Source organism: Dicentrarchus labrax, unplaced genomic scaffold, assembly GCF_905237075.1.
Source record: "Dicentrarchus labrax unplaced genomic scaffold, dlabrax2021, whole genome shotgun sequence".
Taxonomy (NCBI): domain Eukaryota; kingdom Metazoa; phylum Chordata; class Actinopteri; family Moronidae; genus Dicentrarchus; species Dicentrarchus labrax.
The window spans coordinates 9,251,215-9,275,503 of NW_026136715.1; the positions used below are offsets into that span (position 1 = coordinate 9,251,215).

General features: G+C 39.5%; 2 protein-coding genes across 2 annotated transcripts; one reads left to right on the forward strand and one right to left on the reverse strand.

Annotated features, from left to right (window-relative positions):
* Positions 1 to 5,992: 5,992 nt before the first annotated feature.
* On the forward strand, positions 5,993 to 20,772 carry LOC127376777 (glutaminase kidney isoform, mitochondrial-like). Its single transcript, XM_051424019.1, has 18 exons — positions 5,993 to 6,335; positions 7,633 to 7,720; positions 10,341 to 10,462; positions 13,436 to 13,565; positions 13,651 to 13,730; positions 13,870 to 14,033; positions 14,482 to 14,540; positions 16,541 to 16,573; positions 16,657 to 16,715; positions 16,795 to 16,861; positions 16,957 to 17,007; positions 17,558 to 17,734; positions 17,839 to 17,970; positions 18,072 to 18,164; positions 18,290 to 18,351; positions 19,118 to 19,194; positions 19,291 to 19,354; positions 19,470 to 20,772. The coding sequence occupies exons 1-18, from the start codon at positions 6,124 to 6,126 to the stop codon at positions 19,624 to 19,626; spliced, it is 1,827 nt and encodes a 608-aa protein (XP_051279979.1). The 5' UTR covers positions 5,993 to 6,123; the 3' UTR covers positions 19,627 to 20,772.
* Positions 20,722 to 23,391, reverse strand: spryd4 (SPRY domain containing 4). Its single transcript, XM_051424047.1, has 2 exons — positions 23,079 to 23,391; positions 20,722 to 21,735 (listed from the first exon to the last, which is right to left on the reverse strand). Exons 1-2 carry the CDS (start codon positions 23,212 to 23,214, stop codon positions 21,194 to 21,196), a joined length of 678 nt encoding a protein of 225 aa, XP_051280007.1. The 5' UTR covers positions 23,215 to 23,391; the 3' UTR covers positions 20,722 to 21,193.
* Positions 23,392 to 24,289: the final 898 nt, after the last annotated feature.

Genomic DNA, 24,289 nt, shown 5'->3' on the forward strand with positions numbered 1-24,289 from the left:
GACCTCGGACAACCTTAAAGTGTTGAGCTGACCAATCAACAGTTCAGTTATGTCATGTTCACAGTGCAGTCAAACTTTCTGAGAGCCTTGTCTGTTTGGACAAAGACCATTGACAATAGGTTGTGAGATACAGTTATAAGACCAGTCCTACTGTGGCTCATGTAAAAGGAAATTTCCCTTGAGATAATAGTAACTAAAAGGAACAAAATTTCCAGCGTTCCATTAAATTCATGTCAGTATATCGCTCGCTCATATGCAGTTTAATTGTCCAGTAGGATGGTAACCGGATTTATTTACCTTCACAGCAACATTCCTGACGAAATGGCACATATATGCCAGAGTTATCTATTGTGAAGCTGAGCCAGAAAGGTGATGAAACGTCTGTGTGATCTTTATCATGTACCTCTCTTTAGATAGGCCCAGGTGAGTGAGCTTGAAAGGGGGTCTTTGTCATGAGGAGAGGCACAGTAATTCCAGGGTCACGACCTTCTAGAGAGCCCCCGTCATTCCGCATACAGGAAAGAAAGATCTGAAACCACCATCTGAGCTCTGGTCTACCAGGTCTATGAGCTGTCTGGTATATTGGAATTGGTTTAAACTAGAAGTTCATAAAAAAAAAAAAAAAACATCGCTGAACAGGCATCTCATCTTTTTTGTCGTATGGTTTTATTCCACTTTCTTGCTGTCCTCATCATCTCTGATTATAAAAAATAATCCTGGTTTTTAAGGAGTTTCTGGTTTTAGTCATTTCAAGTTTAACAGGACACCACAACCAGCGATTACGCTAATGAGTCCAGCAACGAAAACATTTCAGGAATTTAAACAGCCCGTTACCCAGCTGAATCAATAATCTGTGGCCTTTAGACAATAGAGGGAGTATACAGTGCCAATCTGCTCTAACACGGTCTAGTTTGCTGTGTCAGGTCAAGTCTTTGTTGCTGTGTCACGTTAGGGAAAAGACAAAGTTGCACTTCTAAGTTGCTTTATTTTGGGGATTGACTGAGAGTCTGTGATTGTACAGTTGTTAAAATAGGTTACAGGATATAATGGTTCCTTGAGTACAGAAAAAACAGTAAAAAATAGCTTGAGAAACCAAACCACACCGAAATCATACATAGGTACATGCAAGAAAGAAAAAAGAGACTACAAAGATCATTTGATTATGCCTCGTCCAAAGAAGCAACGCTGAGCCAAACCAGAAATCAAGATGAATCTAGAGATGCTTAAGAAATTATTGGTGCCATTTATAGCATCCGACAAGTGCCGAGGATGAATAATCTCAAGACAAGAGTGCAGCTGAGATTTGTGGAGCAATCATTCAACATTCATCTGCCACTGCTCTCTTTAAAACGACGTTGCAGCAATGTCACTGAATACCAGAGCAACTTTTAACTACAGCTCTGTATCAATGTACAGCCGGAATACTGAGTTCATTTCAGCTCTACACATCCTTTTTCTCTGCTGCTCTGACTGTATACTGCCTTCTGCCGTCTCCCAGCACACACAATAGGCCTCTGTGTGCACGGCCCGCGGAATGCTGCGAGATGGCAGGGCAGTGGGATAGCTGCATGGTGAGGATGGGGGTTGGTGGGTGAGGAAGGGTGTGGAAGCTAGGAGGAGGATGAAGGAGGAGGGGGGGGGGTTGAGGGTTAGGGGAAGGGGAAGAGATGGCAGTGTCGGACGGAACGCGCTGATGGGGGGGCTGACCTCTCACAACTGTACGGGTGCACAGAGGCTCCAGGGGTCTAGAGGGTGTCTAGGTTTCGGCACAGTGACCGCAGCAGAGGGGTGGCTGTGGTCCTCTGTGTACACACAAACTGGTGACGGGGGGGGTAGTCAGCACACACCTGGGGGAGAGGAGAGGACAGACAGGCCCTGAGGGCTGAGAGCGTCTCACAATGTATCCAGTCCCTCATAAAAACCTGACTGGGTCTCTATGTTCAGGTTGTAATTAATCAAAAAGGGAATCAACAGAGGACCTGTAAGACGCTAGTGGCCACAACACACTCAAAATGCGTTTACTGTGTCTGTCACCAATGTTGTGACAAAAGGAAAGCTATCTTTAAGAAATAAAACCAATTTTTAAAAGAAATAAACATATTTAAATAATGTGATTTAATCGTCAATGCAACAAGACTATATAGTCACGCTAGCGGCTCCATGAGGCTGTAATGCGTATTACACACCTGAAAAAGAAGTTGGTTTGTTGGATGAAAAAATGTAGGAACAACTCGCCACTCTTGTCTTACTGCTGGGGCAGAAAATGTAAAGTGAATCAACCATGTTATTACTTTAATCGATGGGGTTTGTACAATGGACATTTTAGGATACAGTATCTCAGACTTAGGTTGTCAACCTCAGCTTTACTTTGGCACAACTTGCAGCAATTCAAGCTGTTCTTTGTTAGCCTGCAGTAGATGACACCAGCCCTAGCTGTACTTCAGCTCAGTTACTTCATATATGCTAACTAATTTGATTTTTTACATGTAGATGGTTACATGTAAAATATGCCATATAAGCATATAGATTAATGATAATATTTATTATGTTTTCATTAAACCCGCAATAATAGTAAGTTGGCAACTTGGGGATAACGATAAGTTTGCACAACATTGACATATCATTAACTTCTAGGTTGATATGGTGATTTTTTTAGCAAGCAGTTGCTTTACACATCCACCTAGCCAATGTACGTCTCTCTTTAAGCTCTGTTTTTGGTCTCTACCAACTTCTGAGAGAAATGTGTCGCTGTGTCTGTCTGCGATTTGGTGCTGAGCACGAAGTGTACAGTGGGTTTTTACAACTTTTTTGTTAGAAAAAAGAAAAAGATGATATGAGAACAGTGAAAAAAATGTTGTGGGCCAGACAGCTAAACAATGAGTTGAAACTCTCTATAAAGCTCCTCTAACACCTGAATGTGCAGCTTCCTTATGTACACGTCTTAATGAACATACTGATGTTTTAAGGTAAAAGTACATCTGAGGCTGATGGGAATTTTAGTTATCAGTTTTTAAGGTAGGATTAATCTTCTGGGGATCATAATTGTCACCAGGAAATTAAATCTTCCAAAGTGCAAAGTGCCGGATCAACAGTTTGGACTGACTAAGCAACAGCATGGCTGAAATAACTTAATGTAAAAGTTCCCTATACTGGAAATAGATAGATAGATAGATAGATAGATAGATAGATAGATAGATAGATAGATAGATAGATAGATAGATAGATAGATAGATAGATAGATAGATAGATAGATCTTTTTCTGTGTGTGTGTGTGTGTGTGTGTGTGTGTGTGTGTGTGTGTGTGTGTGTGTGTGTGTGTGTGTGTGGGTGGGAGAGGGTCGATTTAGAGAGGAGATGGAATTCCTTTCACACTGGGTGGCAGAGGCATAATGGCCCTTATCCTTTCATTTGAGAGATGCATGAAATGATGCATTAAATCTCTACAAGCATTTAACAGTTTCTAATAAGGAGCTTTACTTCACAATGTACTGTTCTTATTTCATCCCTCTACTTAATATCAAATTATTACCGTGCAGTCAGTCTAACGTTTGACAGTGGAGCAGATTTTAGGCTTAACTGAAACTGGAAATGGTTTAAATAAAGGTGTTTTAGGCACTTTGTCTCTGTGGTAATGAAACATTCAGTATAATACAAGAGGTGTGTGGTATCCTGAGCAGAATATGTTTCAAGGCCCAAAGGGGCTTTGAGTGATTTGGAAAAATAAGCATACATCAGTCCTATGAAAATGGAAGTGTAATTGGTGTAATATGGCCAGAAAAGGCTGATAATGAGGATAAGTAACGTGTACCATTGCTTTGAATTGCTTTAGAACCAATAAATATCTCTCGCCATGTTCATTACCACACATTTCCTGGCATAAACTTGCTGTACTAAATTCAATTTGAATAAAGTGATAGCCCACATCTCTTTTTAAGTTCTTAGATGCCGTTAACAAGTCTGTATCTTTTATAAGCAGAATTCTTATCTGATGAATCCAAACACAGTTTAAATTTCAACAACTTCTAAATCTTTTCCTTCTTAAAGTCCCCAGAACTGGCTGTCTAAAGTGGTCTCTAAGCCAGGGCTTTATCCAGACCTCCAGATTACTGAGCCTGAATCAAAGCACCAGACCCGGTATGTTTCTTTTCCTGTGTGAGGTGGAGGGGGAAGAGGTTAAGTTTGTGCAGGCTTGGTGTGTGCAGTGAGGGGGGCTTTCTCACACAAGATGGAGGATGAAGGGACAAAGGTGGCATTCATTGGCCCAGGAATGGAAAACATTTTCTCCTGAAAACAGAGAAGCTACAACCGGCAGAGGTACTGCAGAGAGGCCATGGGTTAGCATGCACCCCTTTGGAGAAGTCACACGCCTAGAAATGCAGAAGAGACCACCAGAACCTAGAGAGGCCTCGTTTATTTGGTAATGGAGATAATATCAAGTCACCTTCTGGAGTCTGCTTGGAAATTAATACTACACAGTCTGCAAGCATGATAAAGGCAGAAACTGAACATGTGGGTTATCACTGATCCTCAACCATTTTATAATTGATTTAAATTGCCTTCATAAGAACTGCCTTAAATAAAATTAGAGCAAAATGAAAAATTGTTAAAAAAGTAAGAAAATCAGCAAAAGATTAAATTTCCCTACTGATTTCCTAGTATGTTGTAAAATGCAGTCGTACAGTCCAACCATTGTGTTACCGAGGAGGATCTCACACAGCAGCTGACATCAAAGACAGGAAGCAAGGCCTCAAAACTCAAGAAATTAGAAATTATTCAATAAATTGTGTTTGAAGCACCTGGGCAACCTGCCAAAAAACCCCTATGGAGAGGAAGGATCTCAGACATGGCTGTGATGTGTCCTCTCAACAAAACAACAAAGAAACAGAGACTGACCTGAGTATAGGGTCCTGGAGTGAGTACGCCACCTAGAGGACAAGATGGTAAGGTTTCAGTGAGTCAGTGTGGGAAAGTCACCATAGGGTGTCGCTATCTAACAGCAGTAGAAAGAATTCTCTAGTGACTTATTATTACCTATTTACATTCTTTAACAGACTGGACAACACACACATCATTTGATCATTTACAATAGTTGAATAAATGACTAATAACAGATTAAATCTAACTAATGACAGATAAAGCTGACATACTTTATTATAGAGGATTTTATAACTGACTCACCAAATAAATGCTCAATTAAAACGCAGATATTTGAGATGCAGATCGTGAAATATAAAGTCTTCTTCAGAGCTAACAGTAGAAAAATTATGATCGTTTAACCTCAATCATATGAACATTAATAATAAAAATAACTAATAATACTGGTTGGGATTGTTGTAGTAACAGTAGCTCTGCTACAACAAAATGCTTGTACATATAAAAGTAATATATATAATTAACTGCACAAACATTTGCAGAAAACAGAACAAACATTATTATTTAAATACAAGTAAAATATATAAAAGTACACAAAATGAGCAGTTAAACAATGAATCATAATTCCAGCCTTTGAGTCATTTCTTTGATTAAATAAAAACCTGCTTTCTGGCATATGTCCACAGCACTGTTTGGCAAATACAGCTTCTTTGTTGCTATATGAGCTCATACCAGCTTTTTTAACTCAATTTTAAGTCTACATTAAACTTTTGGGCACAGTTATCACTACAGTAATTTATGTCTACACAGTCCGGAGTGATATTATTCATCTGTCTTTTTTTATATATATATTCTTTGAATTTGGAATATTATACACTGCAACTCTACATCCATACACTATTTCTGAAGGATCATTAACTACACTCTGAGACTACATTAAGTGCAGTGCATGTAAGACTACAGCTGAAGTATGAAAAGGATTTTTTCCCCTCCCTCTTTATAATCAGCAGCTGCAGTAGAAAGTCACAGCTACCGGTTTAGCTTCAGTAGCTGCTGGTTATTGACCCCACCAGTGTCACAGCCCCGCCCCCGAAAAACAGCCCTGTGATCCAGTCTGTAAGACAGCAGCTGCTATTAAAGCTCTGAGGACCAAGGGGTACTGGTCACAAGTATCTCTCTCTAGATCAGCTACTGGGGGAGAAAAAATAAACTCCCTTTTGCATTATTAAAGATTAAAGTCTACTTATCACAATGCATTGCCTGAAAAGTCTGAGGACAGCTAACCCGGGAATCTTGCAGGTATTTAAAAATGCAGGGGTCTCCGCCAGAGTTGGAGCTGACAACATTGTTTTGTCCAGGACGCAGCAACCTGTTCTTGTGCCCTGCTGGGCCGCAGCATCACCGCACACCCACAGAGCCCTTCATTACCAGAAGGGCCCTGATGTGGACCAAGGACACGCAAAGTAGGTCACAGTAAACTGTCTCTAAATGAATAAATCACCATTAATTAGCCAACATATTATTCGTTATTATTCGTCATCATTTTCCCCACAATATTTTCAGACATAATATTCCTGAGGGAGCTGACTGGTGTACTTAAATTGTCTGGTTGTAGTAACTTAACTATTAATTAGCTTAATTTAGTAATCTCATAATAACTCCTATTAGCATATTGTAAAGTGTATGATATAGTGGGTGTTGTTAAAAGGCTGTATCATTGTTGTGCAGTAAAATCTCAGTTTTTAGTTCTTTTTTTGTACAATATACTTACCAGTGTTCACAGCCAGCCTGGTTACCTCCAGAGATTTAAAATAAATAAATAAATAAATAAAAACTCCTACAAACACCTCAGCAACAAGCTCACCAATTAACATCACATATTGTTTGTTTTAATTTGTCAACAAAGAGTTAAAACAAGTTGTGTTTTTTGGATGGCGCAGTCATCTTCAGGAGAATCGGCTGGTTGCCAGGTAACCTCAGGCTAATGATAAGACGTTAGGAAGTTACACAAGAAAATAGTCCGGGAACTGCTGCCCTTAAAACCGCAATATGTTGCTTTTACAGCTAATTTTTTTGTAAAGTTTAAGCAAACTAAATATAATGTGTTAGAAAGATGGATTTTTATTTCCCTTTGGGCAGTAGTTGCTACCGGTGTTTATGCTAAACTAAGAGAGTGGTATCAATCTTGTTATTTATTCTTGGCAGGAAAACTAAAAAGATTTTCCTTCCCAAAAAATCCATTATAATACATATTTCACAGATTATTGTTATTATTATGATTTGCATGCAGTATTTGAGCCACAAGTGCAGGCACAGGAGTAGCAGTGTGATATTTTATTCTATCATTTTACAGTTGTGTATTTCACATTTTTATCTCTTTGTTTTTTTAAAAAAGTGTTTTATTATAGAATTATAGATTTGTATGATATTTCAAAATATATGTATGCTACAACCAAACCATAAAATAAGGAATAAGGAAAACGAAAGGAAAACACACTGTATACTGAATTTATGAGTCCTTAATTGTATGCTTATATTTGATGTACATACAGTGGTGGCATAGAGGCCATTGCCCCTCTCGTACACACACTTACTGTTAAGAACTAGGTCAATAACAGGATGTTTGCCAGTATTTTCACTACTGGTCATGTTATTAACATAAACGTTGACACGCAGCTCACGGTTTTGAGTTGATACATTGGCGCCAGTTCAGTTTAGAGATCACAGTGTATTGTGTGTTTGTGTTGTTGGTTTTTGCAGAAGTAGGTTGATGTCCAGTATGGAGGACCTACTTTTCTACACCATCACTGAGGGCAAAGACATGATCCCCCTCTCCCAGTTCATCTCCGTAAGTCAACAACGCATCCACACCTCCCCTGTCAAGCTGTGCGACTGTTTGGATTTTCTATAGCATTTGTGGACATACACACAAACACACTCTGCCCTGGTGCGATATTGTATTACCTAAAAGCACCTATGACTTTAGTTAAATCAACCTTGGGGAGTGACATAGGAGCCCACAACAGGAATCCAGAGTGTCTCCAGCTGAGTGCAGGGTCAAGTTTAAAAGGTGTGGGGGACTTAATTATGTAATAGCACTAAATATAGTGGGTGTAACTGTGAAGTAATCATCAGAGAGCAACATGGATTTTTCACATTAGATTAGATAGATACTTTATTCATTCCCAAGGGGAAATTCACAGTTTCCAGCAGTATCCATAGGCTGATAATAATAACAATAACAATAATAACAACAACAACAGGAGGTCAAATGCAAAAGAACTAATCAAATAAAATAGAATACATAACAAAATAGCGAGCATTGGGTAAGTGTCCTAAGGTGCATAAGTAGGTGGTCACATAATGCATGGTGCGTCAGGTGGTAGTTTCATTGCACACTCGGAGCTGCTGAATTGGGTTCCACTGGTGGCGGCGCCATGGCAACCATTGAAGTTTAATTATTTTTTCAGCTTTAATTACAATAATATCTTGCATTTAATTTTGAGTCTATACCAGCAGATATAATAAGAAACCCCATTACATTAAAGGCGTTTCATTTAAACAACAGAACCTAAGGGTTTACTTAGGAACTAAAGAAGGCACAGAGACACATATTACTGAAGAGAGCTGAACCTGTGCCACAGTTCATAGTGTTAATAATAATAATAATAATAATAAATTTTATTTATAAGCGCTTTTCTAAATACTCAAAGACACTTTACATAAAAACATAAAAGCAGCAAAACAACATCAAATAGTAAAACATTAAAAACACATCAGACTAAGCTAAACATTAAAAGCAATTTTAAAAAGGTGTGTTGTAAGGTGCCAGTCATATATCGTACATATCTCAGAAGCCAAACAGGACAACAACAATCTTTGCAAACTGTCCCACCCTCATTTAGCTTCACGTGGTGCAACCTTTTAGACAGTCACTTGAAAAAAGGCAGACGGGGACATCTGGTGACCTCGGTGTCTATGGCAACTCAGTCATTTTGAAAAGAGACATGCATTTAGGAGAAGAGGGACAGGTGGCTTGTTGTCACGTCACGGATGACTGGATGTGTTTGTAGAGGTGACTGGGTTAGGAAACGGATGGTGAAAGTGTTAGTCAGTATCCTTGAATGTACAAAAACAAGTCACTTTGACTCATCGTCAGCTTACGAGAATATTTCTTGTTTTAAAAAAGTTTTAAAAGCAGGATGTTAGGATGGGAAATTACTCTACAAGATTTAAAATTATCCTTGACAAGCTTTTTTTTTTTTATAAACTCCATTTACACATACAACATTTTTCCTTTTATGGTTAAAATACCCAGCAGTGAATTATTTAGCAAATACTGCAGGTGAACCTAGATAAAGTTAACCCATCTGACAAAACATGTTAGTATCTCCACCAAAAACATTTATAATGTATGTTTTATATTCCATGAATACTGAATACTATTTAGCATACCAATATTGAAAATGTAACTAACAATTCCTTTTCTTTTCTTGATGAATGGATTAATTGTTTGGTCTATAAAACACAAGAAAATAGTAAAGAAAAGTAGTATGTCGCTTGTTTTGTCTAGTGTCTAATGTCAGTATTGAGGGGCACATGTATACTGTTGTTTCTTTCTCTATTATGATTGAAATCTCAATAAAACCTTTGGTAAAGTCGCTAGAACCAGTGAATTTTTATCATGTTTGTTTATAAATTGACCTCAACGATGATTAAATTATGAAAATTGTTGATAATTAACTTTCTGTCAATCAATTAATCGATTAATTGTTTCATCTCTACGTGGAGTGACAATGTGTATTAATAACAGTTTATACTAACTATATAAAGATTCAGTCATATGGGGTACTTATTATATCATAAAGTAAGATATCAGGTAACAAACTCTATATTTTGCTGGCCGAGCTCTCATTCACAAGTTCTGTCTGTGTCTGTTTTGTGTTTTTATTCAATATGTGAAGGCACAACTGCTTCCCCACACAGCCAGCTGAAGGATAAAATAAGCACAAAATGAGCGCAGCCTCAACTTTAGCATTTCCCGCCCTGAAGCTAAGAATCACTCACAGGCATTCAATAACAGCAGCAGCAAGCTTGCAGCCATGTGCTTCGTTGGTCTGTTTGCTCACTGAAACGTGTTTTTTTTAGATGAGATGACTCAATAAAACACTGGAGCCTCTCTGGTGGAGAGGGTCGTGCACATGGTGTCCTCAAAATAGACTTGTGTGGTTCATACAGTGACTGTCAGCCTGACGTGTGACTTACGAGAGGGATTCCAGTAATCTGGTCTACTCCTTTATTTCCTCCTCGGTCCCACGTGGGCACTCCTGAAGTCCCCTAACTATATATTCCATCTACACATATTTGATATCCTGCCAGGTGAACACTACTGTGCATGAAGTGAGTTGTCTTTTTCTCTCCCTTGTGTATTAATTTGCTCAAACCCACCTCATCTGCCTCCTCCCCAGGCTCTGAGAAAAACAGGTTTGTTGACGTCTGACCCTCGGCTGCGTGACTGTGTCCATCAGATGCGACAATCCACACGTGACTCTGTCGGGCCAGTCATGATGGACAAGACGCTGTTCAGAAGGTGAGAAAAGCTTTGTTTATTTATGGAGAAAGTTATGCACACCATTCTTCAAATGGCAGTGGTAAACTTTTACCTGCATGTAAAAAGCATACCGAACACCCTCTGTATTTGTTAAACGCTCGGTTTATATTACTGCTGCATAACCAGTTTGGCCTGGTGTTAATTCTAATGTTGTTTCAAGCAGATTTCCCACTCCCTTGGAATTTGCATGTTCAGAATAGTTTCAGGATTTTCCCAAAACAATCATGGGGGGGGGGATGAAAGCCTGCGAGGTGCAAGATTAGATAAGGTTATGTAAGGTTATGGCTCTTTTGCTCTTAACTAAAGGTAGTAATAGGAGGAGTAATCTGTGGTCAGCGCTATTTGAGTCCAAGAGACTGACAGAGACAGGCGTTTTATGGCTGACAGCTGCTGCTAACCAAATTCACACATGACAGCCAAAGCAGTGGAGAGTGCATAAAGACAGAGGGTCTCCGGGGATGTTAATGAAAGGGCACAAGCTCTGGTTGAGCTCCAGACTGTGGCAATTACATTAGGAGACTGAACATATCTGTGAGCTCCGTGCAGAGTGTTGTCCAAACAGTATCATCTGAGAGTGTAATTCACTCAATCTCATCCTTTGGCCTGGAACAGGAGAGGGTTACCGGTTGTCTTCGTCAAATTTAATTGGCCGTGTCCGACATTCTCTGCTTGTTTTTTATTCTATTTGTGAGGTTAGCCTTTCCTGAAGAACACTCAAGAGTTCACTATAAATATGCTACTAGAAATAGAGAGAGCTATCTTCCTTTTTTTTTTTCCCCTTCTTTTTTTTTTTTTTTTAGGAAATGACCCAAATGAATAATGCAAGTTCTCTCCACTCTCTGCGCCTGGTGTCCCAAAACCTCACGCTAGCATCGCCTTGGATGAAGGAAGGCTGCAGGCCAGATATTTTAGTTCAGACCAAGCTGTGACAGAATGTGCATACCTTTCCTTAAGAGAATACCGCATTGCTGACCAATTATAGCAGAGGAATTCAATAATAACAGTTTGGATCTGCCATAATAAAGGCAGGTGTGTTTGTTTACCCTTTTATCTGGGTCTGTATTGGCCCGAAGTTGAATCCAGTGAGATGAAAAAAACTGATGAAACCCCAGTAAGGAGTTGAGCATTTCAATTAAATGCAAAATTGATTGGAGTTTCGGTTTGCACAAACATTTCTCAGGCAGAACCAATCTCAATGATTGAGGCTCAGTGATTGAGTCTTTAGTGTTTGAGTGAAAGAAGCTAAACTTTTTTTGACAAATGGTTGGATCGAGTTCCACAGAAAGAAAGACTTTAGGACGTATTACACAGCTTATGTTCTTGCTTATTATAAAAAATGCTATTCAGCCATAACACTATAACTCAGTGACGGCTAGTTAACACAACAGATCGCTTACTAATGGAGGTTAAATTAGCCGTACAAGGCTGTAGCTATCACTGTTAGTGCGTGCTAACTGTACAACACTGTGCTTAAAATTTAACAGTGGTTGTTTGGCTGGAGTCCTGGATTGAATTGGTTCACCCAAATCCAAAAACAACCCCCAAAACATATGTCCTTACTTATCTGAGTGGTACGTAGCCACGCAGCATAGTTTTCATTTTATTTGCCAAGATTTGTGCCTCTAACCTAATACAATAGTGGTGAATGGTATTTTATTTAAATACAGAAGCCTCCCATTACTTAGGATAATCTGACGTTTTTCACTGGAGACATTTTCACATGTCACAGTAGGAAAAGGTGTAAATGATCTAATAAATGATGGCTGAATTCCATTTAGTCGCTGCAGTTTCAGGAACAACTGTGTTTTTATTGCTATGACAGTTTAAACTGTTTGCAGTAAAATAAACCCCATTAGGACCAGATTTATTTTGCTATCTGAGTTTGCCCCTTCCCTTTTGTTTGAACATGAACTGTGGTTATTTGGCTGCTCCTATTAAAGGGTTAGTTCACTCAAATACAAAAAAACAACAGCAAACACCTCTTGTGCTTTCTGGACATGTTTTGTTTTGACTGCATAGGGGTTTGATTTATCTGTCTCAGAGATTTCTGCCTCCACCCTGATACAACGAAGGTGAATGAAATGGTGTCTTTCCGTAAACAGTGTCTGTGTTTGTCTTTATAATCTACAATATATTGTCAACAATTATTATAATTGAAAACTGTATTATTCAAAGTAACCAGACAATGTTTCTGGAAAGACACGTTGCTAGTGAATCTTTAAAATGTACATTTTCAACACTGTGAGAACAAAAACTAAATTTAATTCACTTCGACTGTATTCCAGTTGCAGCAGAAACATGAAATCTTGTAACCTGATTGCATCAGGTGGACTGAGTCCAGCTGATATGTGATTGATATCTCAAAACCTGGGCAAAATCCCAAATTATCTGTGTGGCTACATAACACTAGGGGAAGAAAATATACATACATTTGTAATTTGGACAAAAAACAACAATCTAAAGAGTTTACCAATAAGCAGGGCTGCCTCAGAGAGATCTGAGAAATCGTAAAGGTCAAGTGTGAAGGATTTAGTGGCATCTAGCAGTATAGTTGCAGATTGTAACTCCCTCACCTCACCCTTCCCTTCTTCCAAGTACAAAGGAGAAGCTACAGTGTGTGGAAAACATAAAGGGCCTATCTAGAGCTAGTTTTGGTTTGTCCTTTCTGGGCTCTCACTGTAGACAAAAACGACTCATTAAAAGTTAACAAAAACATAATGGTTCTAATTTTCATGCCATTATACATTAATTATAAAGTAGTTTTGTATATCATAATCCATTTCCGGCAGTAGATCTTCCTAAATGTTAAACACTAAACCTTTAAAGTATGACATGAGAGTTTATTTGAAATATAAACAGTTAATCTGATACTAATACTAACTGCACCATATGTATTTGAGCTTCTTTGTAATTCTCCTCATGAATTCAGTTCAATCATTTGTCCTGTTGCAGGTGTGTGGGCAACAACATCATGCTGCTAACAAAGGCTTTCAAAAAAAAGTTCATCATCCCAAACTTTGCCAAGTTCACCCAGCAGATCAATAAGATGTATGACAGTGCGCAACAGCAGGAGGCAGGACAGGTAAGTAACATACTAACCCGTGTACTAATTAGTATCTGCTCATTCATTACAGTTACACTCACACGTCTTTCATGTTTTCATACAGGTAGCTGATTACATTCCCCAGCTGGCTAAGTTCAGCCCTGATCTCTGGGGTGTATCTCTGTGCACAATTGATGGACAGAGGTACAGTAACATCTTTAATGTTTGTTTCCATTCTGAAAACCTCCACCGTGTGCTGCCTCACTAACACTCCTCCATTTTTTTGTTTTGTTTTTTTTTGTTTTGTTTCCATGCTTTTCCATTACAACCTTATGTCATGCAGACACTCTGTGGGTGACACAAAGGTTCCCTTCTGTCTGCAGTCGTGTGTGAAGCCTCTGGAGTACGCCATCGCCGTGCACGACCTCGGCAGCGAGATCGCTCACCAGTTTGTGGGCAAAGAGCCCAGTGGATTCAAGTTTAACAAACTGTCACTAAATGAGGAGGGTAAGTTATTAGTGTAATCAAGACTTTCATTATCTTCTCTACGCAAGAACAAGCAGTAACAATAACACTGAGTGTTCATGATCAATCCTACTACTACTACATGAAACACACCTTCTTTTCCAGTATGTAGAAATATGGAGAAATTTTGGTCTTTGATCAGTAATTGCAACAGACTCAGGTTATTGGCAAGATAGTGCAAGAGTCATTATCTTACTGGAAAAAAAAGTTGTAAAGATGAACTTTCAGGCACATTATGAACAGTTTTATCACACATTTGTGGCCATTTGCTATTACACACTCCAATCTGAAACAAACAGGATTGTACTGTGTGTGTTCAGTTTATTAGCTGATATTACTCCACGTTTCCCCTGATGAACTGATCTCAGCAGTTTATTGCTCTTTTGGTTAGGGGCAAATGAGTAATAACACACTCTTGTTTCCTGTGCAGATAAACCACACAACCCAATGGTGAATGCCGGAGCTATCGTCATCAGTTCTTTAATTAAGGTAAAAATCTAAAGACTTGTCAGCAGTGAATACACTGATATGACCGATATTTACAGAGGATTTTACAATATACACACAGAACGTACTACACAGTTGGTCATTAATGAGGAGAGGTGATTAGTGGAATCTCAGGAAGTATCCGGTCAGGCCCAAAATAGACTTTCTCTTTTTAAACCCAGACCCTATTAAATGTTTTTCCCCTTCAATTATTACTGTGCAGTGTAGCGTTATGCTGCAGCCTCTGTCTGGGTTTAAACACAGTTCAAAGGGGCAATCATGTAGGCCTTCAAACGTAATGAAGAAAAACTACACTTAACAGGATATTCTGATGTTTCTATGTTCCACCAACAAATGCGTTATGACAGTTTTTGTTATCCTTGAAGTTGTCCAAAAAAAACCATTTCACTCATCAAAACAAATGCTATACTTGCAACCCATGTATGAATGAACAAATATATTTTATTGACACAATAAAGACTAAAAATGTGAAAAGTCTTTGGCAATTAGAACCCATGATGATGTCGCAGGGTTGGTGAAGCTGTGATTAGTATAGGATTTAAGAAGGAGAGAGAGAGAGAATTGTGAATTAATGATGGATAACCAGATAGTCACTGCACTTGCACTGAGCTTCATTTGAAATTTTCCATCCAAAATCATTGTGAAAATGTGACACTGCCACATTTGCCATCTGCGTGACAGCAGTGTTCCTCAAATTGCTTTTTATGAAACGGGCACTGCTCTAAAACAAAGCAAAGTATCTGGCACTTCTTGCAGCAGAACAAACAGTATCAATACAAGTATGACAACACTGTAAGCTTTCCTGTTAAGTTTCTTGAAAATTATGTTTATTATGATATATTTGAAGGCCTAAAGAATTGCACCATTAGAGTCCAACTCCAAGCGAGAAGCCACAGATTGCTACGTTTCTTAAAGCTGTATCTATTGGTCATGTTGCACTACTCATTTTAGCAGAATTTTCATACAGTCTAGGTTGAAAATCAGTGAACAAACTCACTCCTGAAGTATGACGTAAGCGATCACATATCTAATCTCGTTTGTTGGCTTGTCACTTCATGCTCTTACGGCTGGACTATGGTCGTCACCGTCAGACTGACCATCAAACTTATCTGTGAGCTTTGGCCATGCGGGGGTGGAGTTTAGCCATATATAGGTGTGTATGTTACTTCTGTGGAGATTTCTCCTGCGTCTCCCAGCTGATCGAAGAGACACTCTGGACCTCGTATCATATGTGGGTTAGGTTCAGCAGCGAGGGAGGGACTCCGTGTGTGGGCCTGACTGCAGGGGCGTGTGTGTGCTTCTGGCCAATTACAGCCCCCAGAGCAGAGGGTGTGTTAGCCACCCTCGCTTGTGTGTGTGGAAGGAGGACGATATTGTTTGAACAGAGTTTAGTGTATTTGCATATCATTTATGTACACACTGAAGAGGTTATACACTTAGATGTTTGATATTAGGCACAAAGACAAGGAAAGTACAAAGTTGATAAAAGTTGTTTTTTACTTTGTGCAATATTCATGCTCCAGTGGGAACAGCTTTACCTGCAAAGGTTTAAATGTCACAAATGTATATGTTCAAAAACTAGTTGGCACAGCAACTACCTGGAAAGACATAAAATCAACTCTTTTCTTGGCTGTGATGTTTAGTTTCTTGTCATCCCTTCAGCTTCACAGTTACATTTGATATCATATTTAACCTTTATAGGTAGAGTAATTAAATATGAATGTGACGACCATCCCTATTTGGTTACTTTACAACTTGGTAATGAAATGTGTGTGAAATTCAAGCACAGTCATAAACAAGCCCTCAGGCCACAGTGTGCACATTGCCACATGGACTGACAGGCACAAATACATCATGTACACATCACATCTCAACGCCCACCCAAGATTGGACTTAAAACTATACTTTGCTGTCAAGGTACTAAAACACTGCCATCTATAGGGGCTCACTGACTGTTTGCGTTTTTCTTCCTCTGTTTACAGCCTCATTCAAATAAAGCAGAGAGGTTTGACTATGTGAGTAAATGCTTTTCATTTTCACTTTTTTATTTATTGCTTTGAATCGTTTGTTGTATGAGTAAATATTGATCTTATTGCAGGTGATGGATTTCTTGAAAAGCATGGCTGGTACAGAGTATGTGGGCTTCAGCAATGCAACGTGAGTACTGTGCAACAGCAACAATATTGTCCTGTGTCACGTGAAATGCATCTTTTTAATACCTGTTATGTTCTTTCAGTTTCCAGTCAGAGAGGGAAACCGGTGATAGGAATTATGCAATTGGTTATTACCTCAAGGAGAAAAAAGTGAGTGCTTTTTATTGGCTATTTTATGTATAATTACAGTCACCAAAAAAATGTATGTCTTCAGTATGTGCTGACTCTGATCTTAATCCTCGCAGTGTTTTCCTGAAAATGCAGATATGATGGCGGCCCTTGACTTCTACTTTCAAGTGAGACTCTTTAACATTGTATTGTATTCTGTGGATGAACATTGTCGAGAGTTAAATGAGAAGATTGATATTGTTCTCATGTCTGTATGATAAATATAAAGCTACAGCGGGAGCCGGTAAGCTTAGTATAGCACCGTCTGTTGCTTGCCTGGCAACCTCACGGTGACTACAGGACGCAAGGAAGTCACTACACCCAGCCAAAAAATAGACTGGCACATAATCCACAACTTCTTGTTGGTTTTTGTACCGATAAAATGAGATATAGCATGTTAACTCGTCAGCTTTAGAGGTACTGGTAGGTAGAGTAAATAACTACATAGAAATAGCCAACCTTCTCTCTGATGCTCTCGTGTGCTTATGAATATAGAGGCATCTGAATTGAATTGAGACTGTTTCATAACCAGTTAAAAAGTCCTTGTACAGGTTTAAGCAAGCAAGAGGATTTCCCCAAATGTTTCACTGCTCGTATAAAACTGTTACTTATGTGCTGCTCCAGTCCAAAACGTTTTGTTTTTTTATTTTAAAATGTTTTGATATTTTTTTATACCAGTTGTGCTCCATTGAGGTGACCTGTGAGTCAGGAAGTGTCATGGCTGCCACACTGGCCAACGGAGGTATTTGTCCAATCACAGGTGAGCGCGTGCTGAGCGCTGAAGCCGTACGCAACACCCTCAGTCTCATGCATTCCTGTGGCATGTACGACTTCTCCGGACAGTTTGCCTTCCATGTGAGTCACGGGGAATTCAAGGACCTGTTTGAAAGCATTGTCGCTCCAGGAGATGCTGAATCCAGGTTTCTAAATGAGATATTTTGTTTCCTCCTCTTGTTCAGGTGGGCTTGCCTGCTAAATCTGGAGTTTCAGGTGCTGTTCTGCTGGTGGTCCCCAACGTCATGGGTATGATGTGTTGGTCTCCACCTTTAGATCGGCTTGGGAACAGTGTTCGTGGCATTCACTTCTGTCAGGTATTTAGTCGCCATCACAGTTTTATTGATTTGTCTTTACCCAATGAGTCTGTATCTGTATGCTTCAAATATTCCTTTTTAATCAATTTTTGATTCACTAGGACCTGGTGTCTCACTTCAACTTCCACAATTATGACAACCTGAGACACTTCACTAAGAAACACGACCCCAGAAGAAGATCAGATGATGATCCAGTAAGTTCAGTGCAACAAGTGCAGAGGCTGTAATTCTAATTCAGGCTAGTAAGAAACATAGATGCCTCTTGAGTTTAAGAGACTGTATATTATCATAAAGTAATGTTTGTCTTTTGATCCATTAGAACAAGTCAGTGGTAAACCTGATGTTTGCAGCCTACAGTGGTGACGTCTCTTCTTTGAGGAGGTAAAGCTCAAAGCTCCAACACTAGACGAGTACACAGCAGATGGTTGAAACAATCTTAAAAAGACCCTGACCGATATTATATACCGATTATTTTTCCGGTATATAATGCAGAAATGCTTGTTTCTAGAATTGCTTGACAATGCATGTTAAATTATTTAACATGTTAAAGAATATTTAACTTTAATAGTAATTTGAAAGCAACCTTCTGAGAACCTAAAAGTCATATCGGGGCAAAATCCGCCATATCAGTAATTTTCTGCCTTTAAAAGTCGGTTCTCAGGCTTTAATCTTAATGAAACAGTTTGACATTGATATACTTATTCACTTTCTTTCCAAGAGTTTGATGAGAAGATCAAAACCCTTTTAACATCTGTGAAGCTAAAGCCAGGAGACAGGTTAGCTTAGCTTAGCATAAAGACTGGAAACAGGGGGTAGCAGCTAGCTTAGCTCTGTCCGAGGGTTTAAAACATAACCAACATTACCAGCAGCTCTAAAACACATTATATTTAATTTAAGTCTAAAAATGGCACGTTGTGGTTCGAGTCTTTATGTTAAGCTAAACTAACTCCTGACTGTAGCTTCACATATTCTTACAGTTTATTCATTCACTGCTTTTCAAAACATGTCTGCTTTCATATTAACAAGTCCTTTACTTGTGTGATTGTAGGGCTACTCAGTACAGTTTCTGACAGTTTGCGATCACTCAAATTAACCTTTCTATGTATGTTCCCTCTCATCTCCTCCGCTCCTTTGTTACCCCTTCCAGGTTTGCCCTTTCAGCCGTGGACATGGAGCAGACAGACTACGACTCTCGCACAGCGCTCCACATCGCTGCTGCAGAAGGTGACACTTCATTATTAGTTCATTCATTCTTCAATAATCTCGGCTTTGATATTCAAACCAGAATGAATCAAATATGCCACTGGAATTGTCTTTCAGGTCACGTGGAAGCTGTTATCTTCCTCACTGAAATATGTAAAGTGAATCCCCACATGAAAGACAGGTAGGGATTTTAAATATAAACTATTTCATCTTTTAAAAATGGTAGAAGGATCCATCTCCATATTACTAACCATAACAATCCATCCATCTCCATATTACATTGTGTTATCTATCAGATGGGGGAACACACCCATAGATGACGCCATGCAGTTTGGCCATGATGTTGTTGTTTCAGTCCTGCAAGAGTACCTGGTTGCGTACACTGACGCTGACTCACCGGGCGACACAGAGGAGCAGAAGACCACGCTGGACACGGTGAAGAGCATCGTTTAAACCACGGGGGATCGTAAGGGTTTGAAAATGTATTTTATTACACACCTGAGAGGACTGAAAGGACACAGGATGATTGAGAGACATGATGAATGAATGGGTTTATCTTTAATATGATAATAAATTATATATAATGTGGGGAACATCCTTTAGACTGTTGAAAAGCTATACAGTGCATGATTAAGTCCCTTTGCAATGCATTTCATTAAAATTCTTGTTGTTTTTCAACAATATAAAGTATCAACAAAGCACTATATAAATAGACAATGTGTTGCTTGTGTGGAGAAAAATGATAATTTAAGCCTTGAGTTGCAATTTTAATGAACGTTTTTTGTGCCAAGCTTATGATAGAAAATACCACAGAGATGTAAATATATATATAATATATTGTGCTTATTTATTTTTTAAATACTGAAATATATTTAGCTTCATCAGTATGCCATTTAATCAGGGGGATTTTATCCATCCTGTGTAATAACTGTATAAATATTCTCAAAGCTGCTTCATTCATTATTCTACCTCAACAGGAGGTGATGGAGTTGCATTTGCGCCTGTAACACTGGAAAGACTGTTTCATTGTAGTTTTTGCCAATTCACTGAGGCTCATGGTCCAGTTTATTCACTGCTACCTTCTGTTGATGGCATTTTCTTTTTTCTTTTTGGAAGAATTACTCTCGCTTCATTAGAGTGAGCTCTTTTTACTGGTTACTAGTGTATCACAGAAAACATCTGCATGTCTCAGGCGCTGGGAACAGTGCACAGTTGGGTTACTCAAACACTAAATATATAATTCAATTTATGCAACTAGACACACATTTGTTTGAAGTGATACATTTTGACATGAGGACAATTAAAGCTTTTGCTCGTTAGTATGCAGTGTACTGAGAAACTCAACCACCATTTTTAAATGTCTGAACTGTGTGAAGTCATATGATAAATATGTAATATTCTACAGTTTAGTCAAATGTTTGCATTTTATTGTTTCATTTTATTTAACTCTTTATCTTAAGTGAAATGATTCCTCAGGTCTACTCAAGCTTTTGTCTGTGACTGTAAATATACATCATCCTGCTGTAAATAACAGAGAAATTAAAGCAATTTCAGTGAAGTTATTTTATTAAACAATATACAGTATGAACATGAAAAAAAGGCTTTGTGTTGATTTCAGCTGTGTGGGTAATGACAGAAGACAGTGTAAACTGACAACTTGGCAGTTAATGTTCCCCTCAAAAAACAACCACGCATCCTTTTCACATCCATTCTGTCTTCAGTCTGAGAGGTAATACATGAGGTACACACACACACACACACACACACACAGATATATATATATACAGTGTCTGTGGTATGGCTGCCTGAGGCTGGACAACATACACAAAGTATGAACTTGCATTGTTAAGAGTCATGACTATGAACCAGTTGGACCAGAATTAACCATCACATGCAACTGATTTGATTTGCACAGAGATATTGCTTTCTTTCCTGGTAATAAATGTTGCCACGGTACCAAACCCAAAGCCTGTGGCCCTTCACAGCAGTCACAATCATCCCCACCGCGGTTCCTCCCGCTTCACTTCAGGCCTTCGGGCTCCTCCAGACCAGAGTGTGTGAGCAGCTCCCCGTCCCAAAGTCCAAACGCAGGGCAGAGGGGAGCCTTGAACTGGACCCTGATGGTGTGAATGATCGTGTGGTGTTCAACGTCCACCAGCCCCAGAAGGCCAGCGTCGTAGTCAAGCAGGATGCCTACGCGGTCCGGCTTCCCCACCAGCGTCACAGGAACTATCTTATTGCTGGTCATGGCGAACCACTTGCGCTGAGCGTAGCCGAACACCCAGGAGGAGCTGTTGGTGCCCACGCAGTCCTCTCGGGACATCAGTGCCTCGGCCACACCCAGACGAAACTCTTGAGACTTTTTGACCGTCACCTCCCAGTAGTGCCGCCCGCTGCCGATCTTCTCATCGCCGAACACGACGGCCCAGTCTCGGAAGCGATTAGGGTTGTCCTGCAGGTGGCTGGGGTCCAGACCCAGCATGCGGTAGATGACGCCAGTGTCTTTCTTGAAGAGGTCCAGACTGCTGTGAGCTGTTCGCTCATCAAGCCTGAACTGAAGATCTGAGGAGAGCAGGGAGAAAAAGACAATATTTTTTTTAATGATGAGTTTGATGTTTAATAATGGATGAGGCGATGGAGTCTGCCTTACCCAAATCTGGCACTTTGTTTATGCTGTCAGTGTCCATAAAATTGATCTGAATATTATTTATGAGCTGCACTTAGAGCAGATCAGGTCTTGCAAATATATTGAAAACAATGGCTCCCAAACTGGGCGGAAGAAAAACTGAATAAACCTTTTTCAGAATAGACAATCTGACATGTTAAACACAAGTGACTAATAACATTAATTGCTACTTTATATTGCTGGAAAAGAGCCATTATTACTATTACTGCTAAGTACGAATGGAAAAAAGTCTGCTGGAAAAACAAAAGGCCTAAATCTGATTAATTTAGGAACAATAAGGAAACCAGAGTGCTCTGAACCTAACAAATCTATGAAGCTTAGAGTTGGAACAATTAGTTCCTTAGTCTCCCTTTACTTTGTAGGTACGCTCAGCTCTGCCCGGAGCAGATAACCATATAAAGAGAACTGTGATGTAAGCTTCAGAACAGTCTGATTTCTGAGCTTTTTACTCACAGGGATTACTTTTACATAGTTTTACCACACTCTGACCTCATCATCTGACATTGTAAGATCACATACATGTAAAAAAAAAAAACTAAGGAAAGGTAAGGGAAGAAAATAAAAACTGGTAATGCTCATCAAGGAAAGACCTTAGTCAAACCCAAAATATAAATATAAACCTATCTAAGAGCAGGAGAGCCGCCTTGTGTCCTTTGCATTAGTTTTGCATTAGTTTCTGAAAGTTCAGAAACTAATGCAAAACAAGTGGGTCAATAAAACTAAACTTGGCTCCTTTTACTACTCAGCAGTGTTGAGTGTAACCTGATCAGGAATTCCAGTTCACATTGTGACAGCTGCAAATAAAAAATGTTGAAGGTTACTGTCTACTGAAGGTATATTTTGCAGTCTCAGTGAGATTACCTGACGTAACAAAGTGTGTGTGTGTGTGTGTGTGTGTGTGTGTGTGTGTGTGTGTGTGGCCGCAAACTCACTATACACCCATTATCGGACAAACTAAAAATAACCATTATTATTATCTGAGACGCATGCGCACTTCAGACTTTTAATCCAGGTGAGGGTTTTGTTTAGAGAGATCTGACCAGCGTTGCCTCGACTTCCTTCTAGCTTTTGGCTCTTGTTGTTATTTGTTACCCAGTCCAGAACAAAAACAAACATCAGTCACCAGCTGCTTGACGGGCTCGCTGACCTCTGGTCTGCAGCTACGACTCAGAAGCTAGTGTCTCTATTGGTAACTTTGTTTACAAACACAAACACTCACGGTTCCCGGTCGAGGTGGATATGTAGCATCTCCTCGCTGGCAGGCTGACAGCCCGCCTGGGTCCGGCTGCCAGGGAGGTGGCGGTCCGTCCCGCCAGGCAGAGACAGAGACGAGCTGCACTAACGGGCATCGCCATGTTTTTCCACTGCTGGTGTTGCTCACATGGTTTGGCTCTTTCTTCCTCTCATGGTAATCCACCACCACCACCAGCACCGCCCCCTGCAGGCCTGGAGAGGAACACCCACAACCGACACACCTCCAGCCAGCAGCACGGACAGCAGCACGGACAGCAGTACGGACAGCACAGCCTCTCAGAAAGTCTCAAAATGTTCAACTGTGACACTCAAGTAGGTATACCTCCAACAAACCCACAAAACTTTATTTAAAAATCTAATATAGATGACAAAAGTTTCAAAAGATACAAAAAAAGGGATGTTAAAGGTCCAGTTTGTAACATGTAGTGGAATATAATATTAATATTATTATATGGTATGTTTGAATTAATATATCACCTGAATCTAGGAGTCATTATATTTTTGTTAGCTTACAAAAGAGTCGTTTTTTATCTCACAGAAACAAATTCTGACACATTTCAGCGTCAAGCCCTCGTCAGGGTGTCAAATTTGATTTTTGTGTCAACGTGTCGGCTTTCCTTATCCAAAGAGCACCTCCAACAAACTCAGTTAGTGTAGAGGAAGCGCTCCTTCCCAAGCCTTTAGATGCTGTTTCCATGCTCTCCTCACACTGCCATAAAGTTACGTTTTAGTAAACAAAATTAGATATATGGGGAAAAAAATGTAAGTCAATGCAAGGTAAATTTATTTATACAGCACATTTAATACCCAAGGCAACCCAAAGTGCTTTACAGAGTTCATGCGAAATAATAAAAACAATAAAAGCAAGCGAGCAGAATCACATAGGATAAAAGCAATAACATCAGACAGACAAACTGTTTGCACTAACTTCCTCCAGGTAGCTGAAAGCATCCACATTCCCAGAAAAATAAAAAAACTGAAACTCTGTTGGGAGCTGCATAATGTCTCAAGAATGTAATAAAAAAAGACCTCAAAATCACATAAGGTTGCTGTTTGGCTGTGAACAAAAAGCAATCAGGATCCATACCAAGTGCCACCTTCAGGACTTCTAACACTTAAAGTACAAACTCCTTCGATAACAAAAAGGAGCTTTTGGTTTTGTTAGCAGGGGGTTTA

Excerpts from the sequence above, each read along its gene's own strand:
- LOC127376777 (XM_051424019.1), top strand. The coding sequence starts at position 6,124 with ATGCATTGCCTGAAAAGTCTGAGGACAGCTAACCCGGGAATCTTGCAG. Across the intron at positions 10,463-13,435 it reads GACAAGACGCTGTTCAGAAG|GTGTGTGGGCAACAACATCA; the intron begins GTGAGAAAAGCT and ends GTCCTGTTGCAG. Across the intron at positions 14,034-14,481 it reads ACTGTCACTAAATGAGGAGG|ATAAACCACACAACCCAATG; the intron begins GTAAGTTATTAG and ends TTTCCTGTGCAG.
- spryd4 (XM_051424047.1), bottom strand. The coding sequence starts at position 23,214 with ATGGCGATGCCCGTTAGTGCAGCTCGTCTCTGTCTCTGCCTGGCGGGA. Across the intron at positions 21,736-23,078 it reads ATCCACCTCGACCGGGAACC|ATCTTCAGTTCAGGCTTGAT; the intron begins GTGAGTGTTTGT and ends TGCTCTCCTCAG.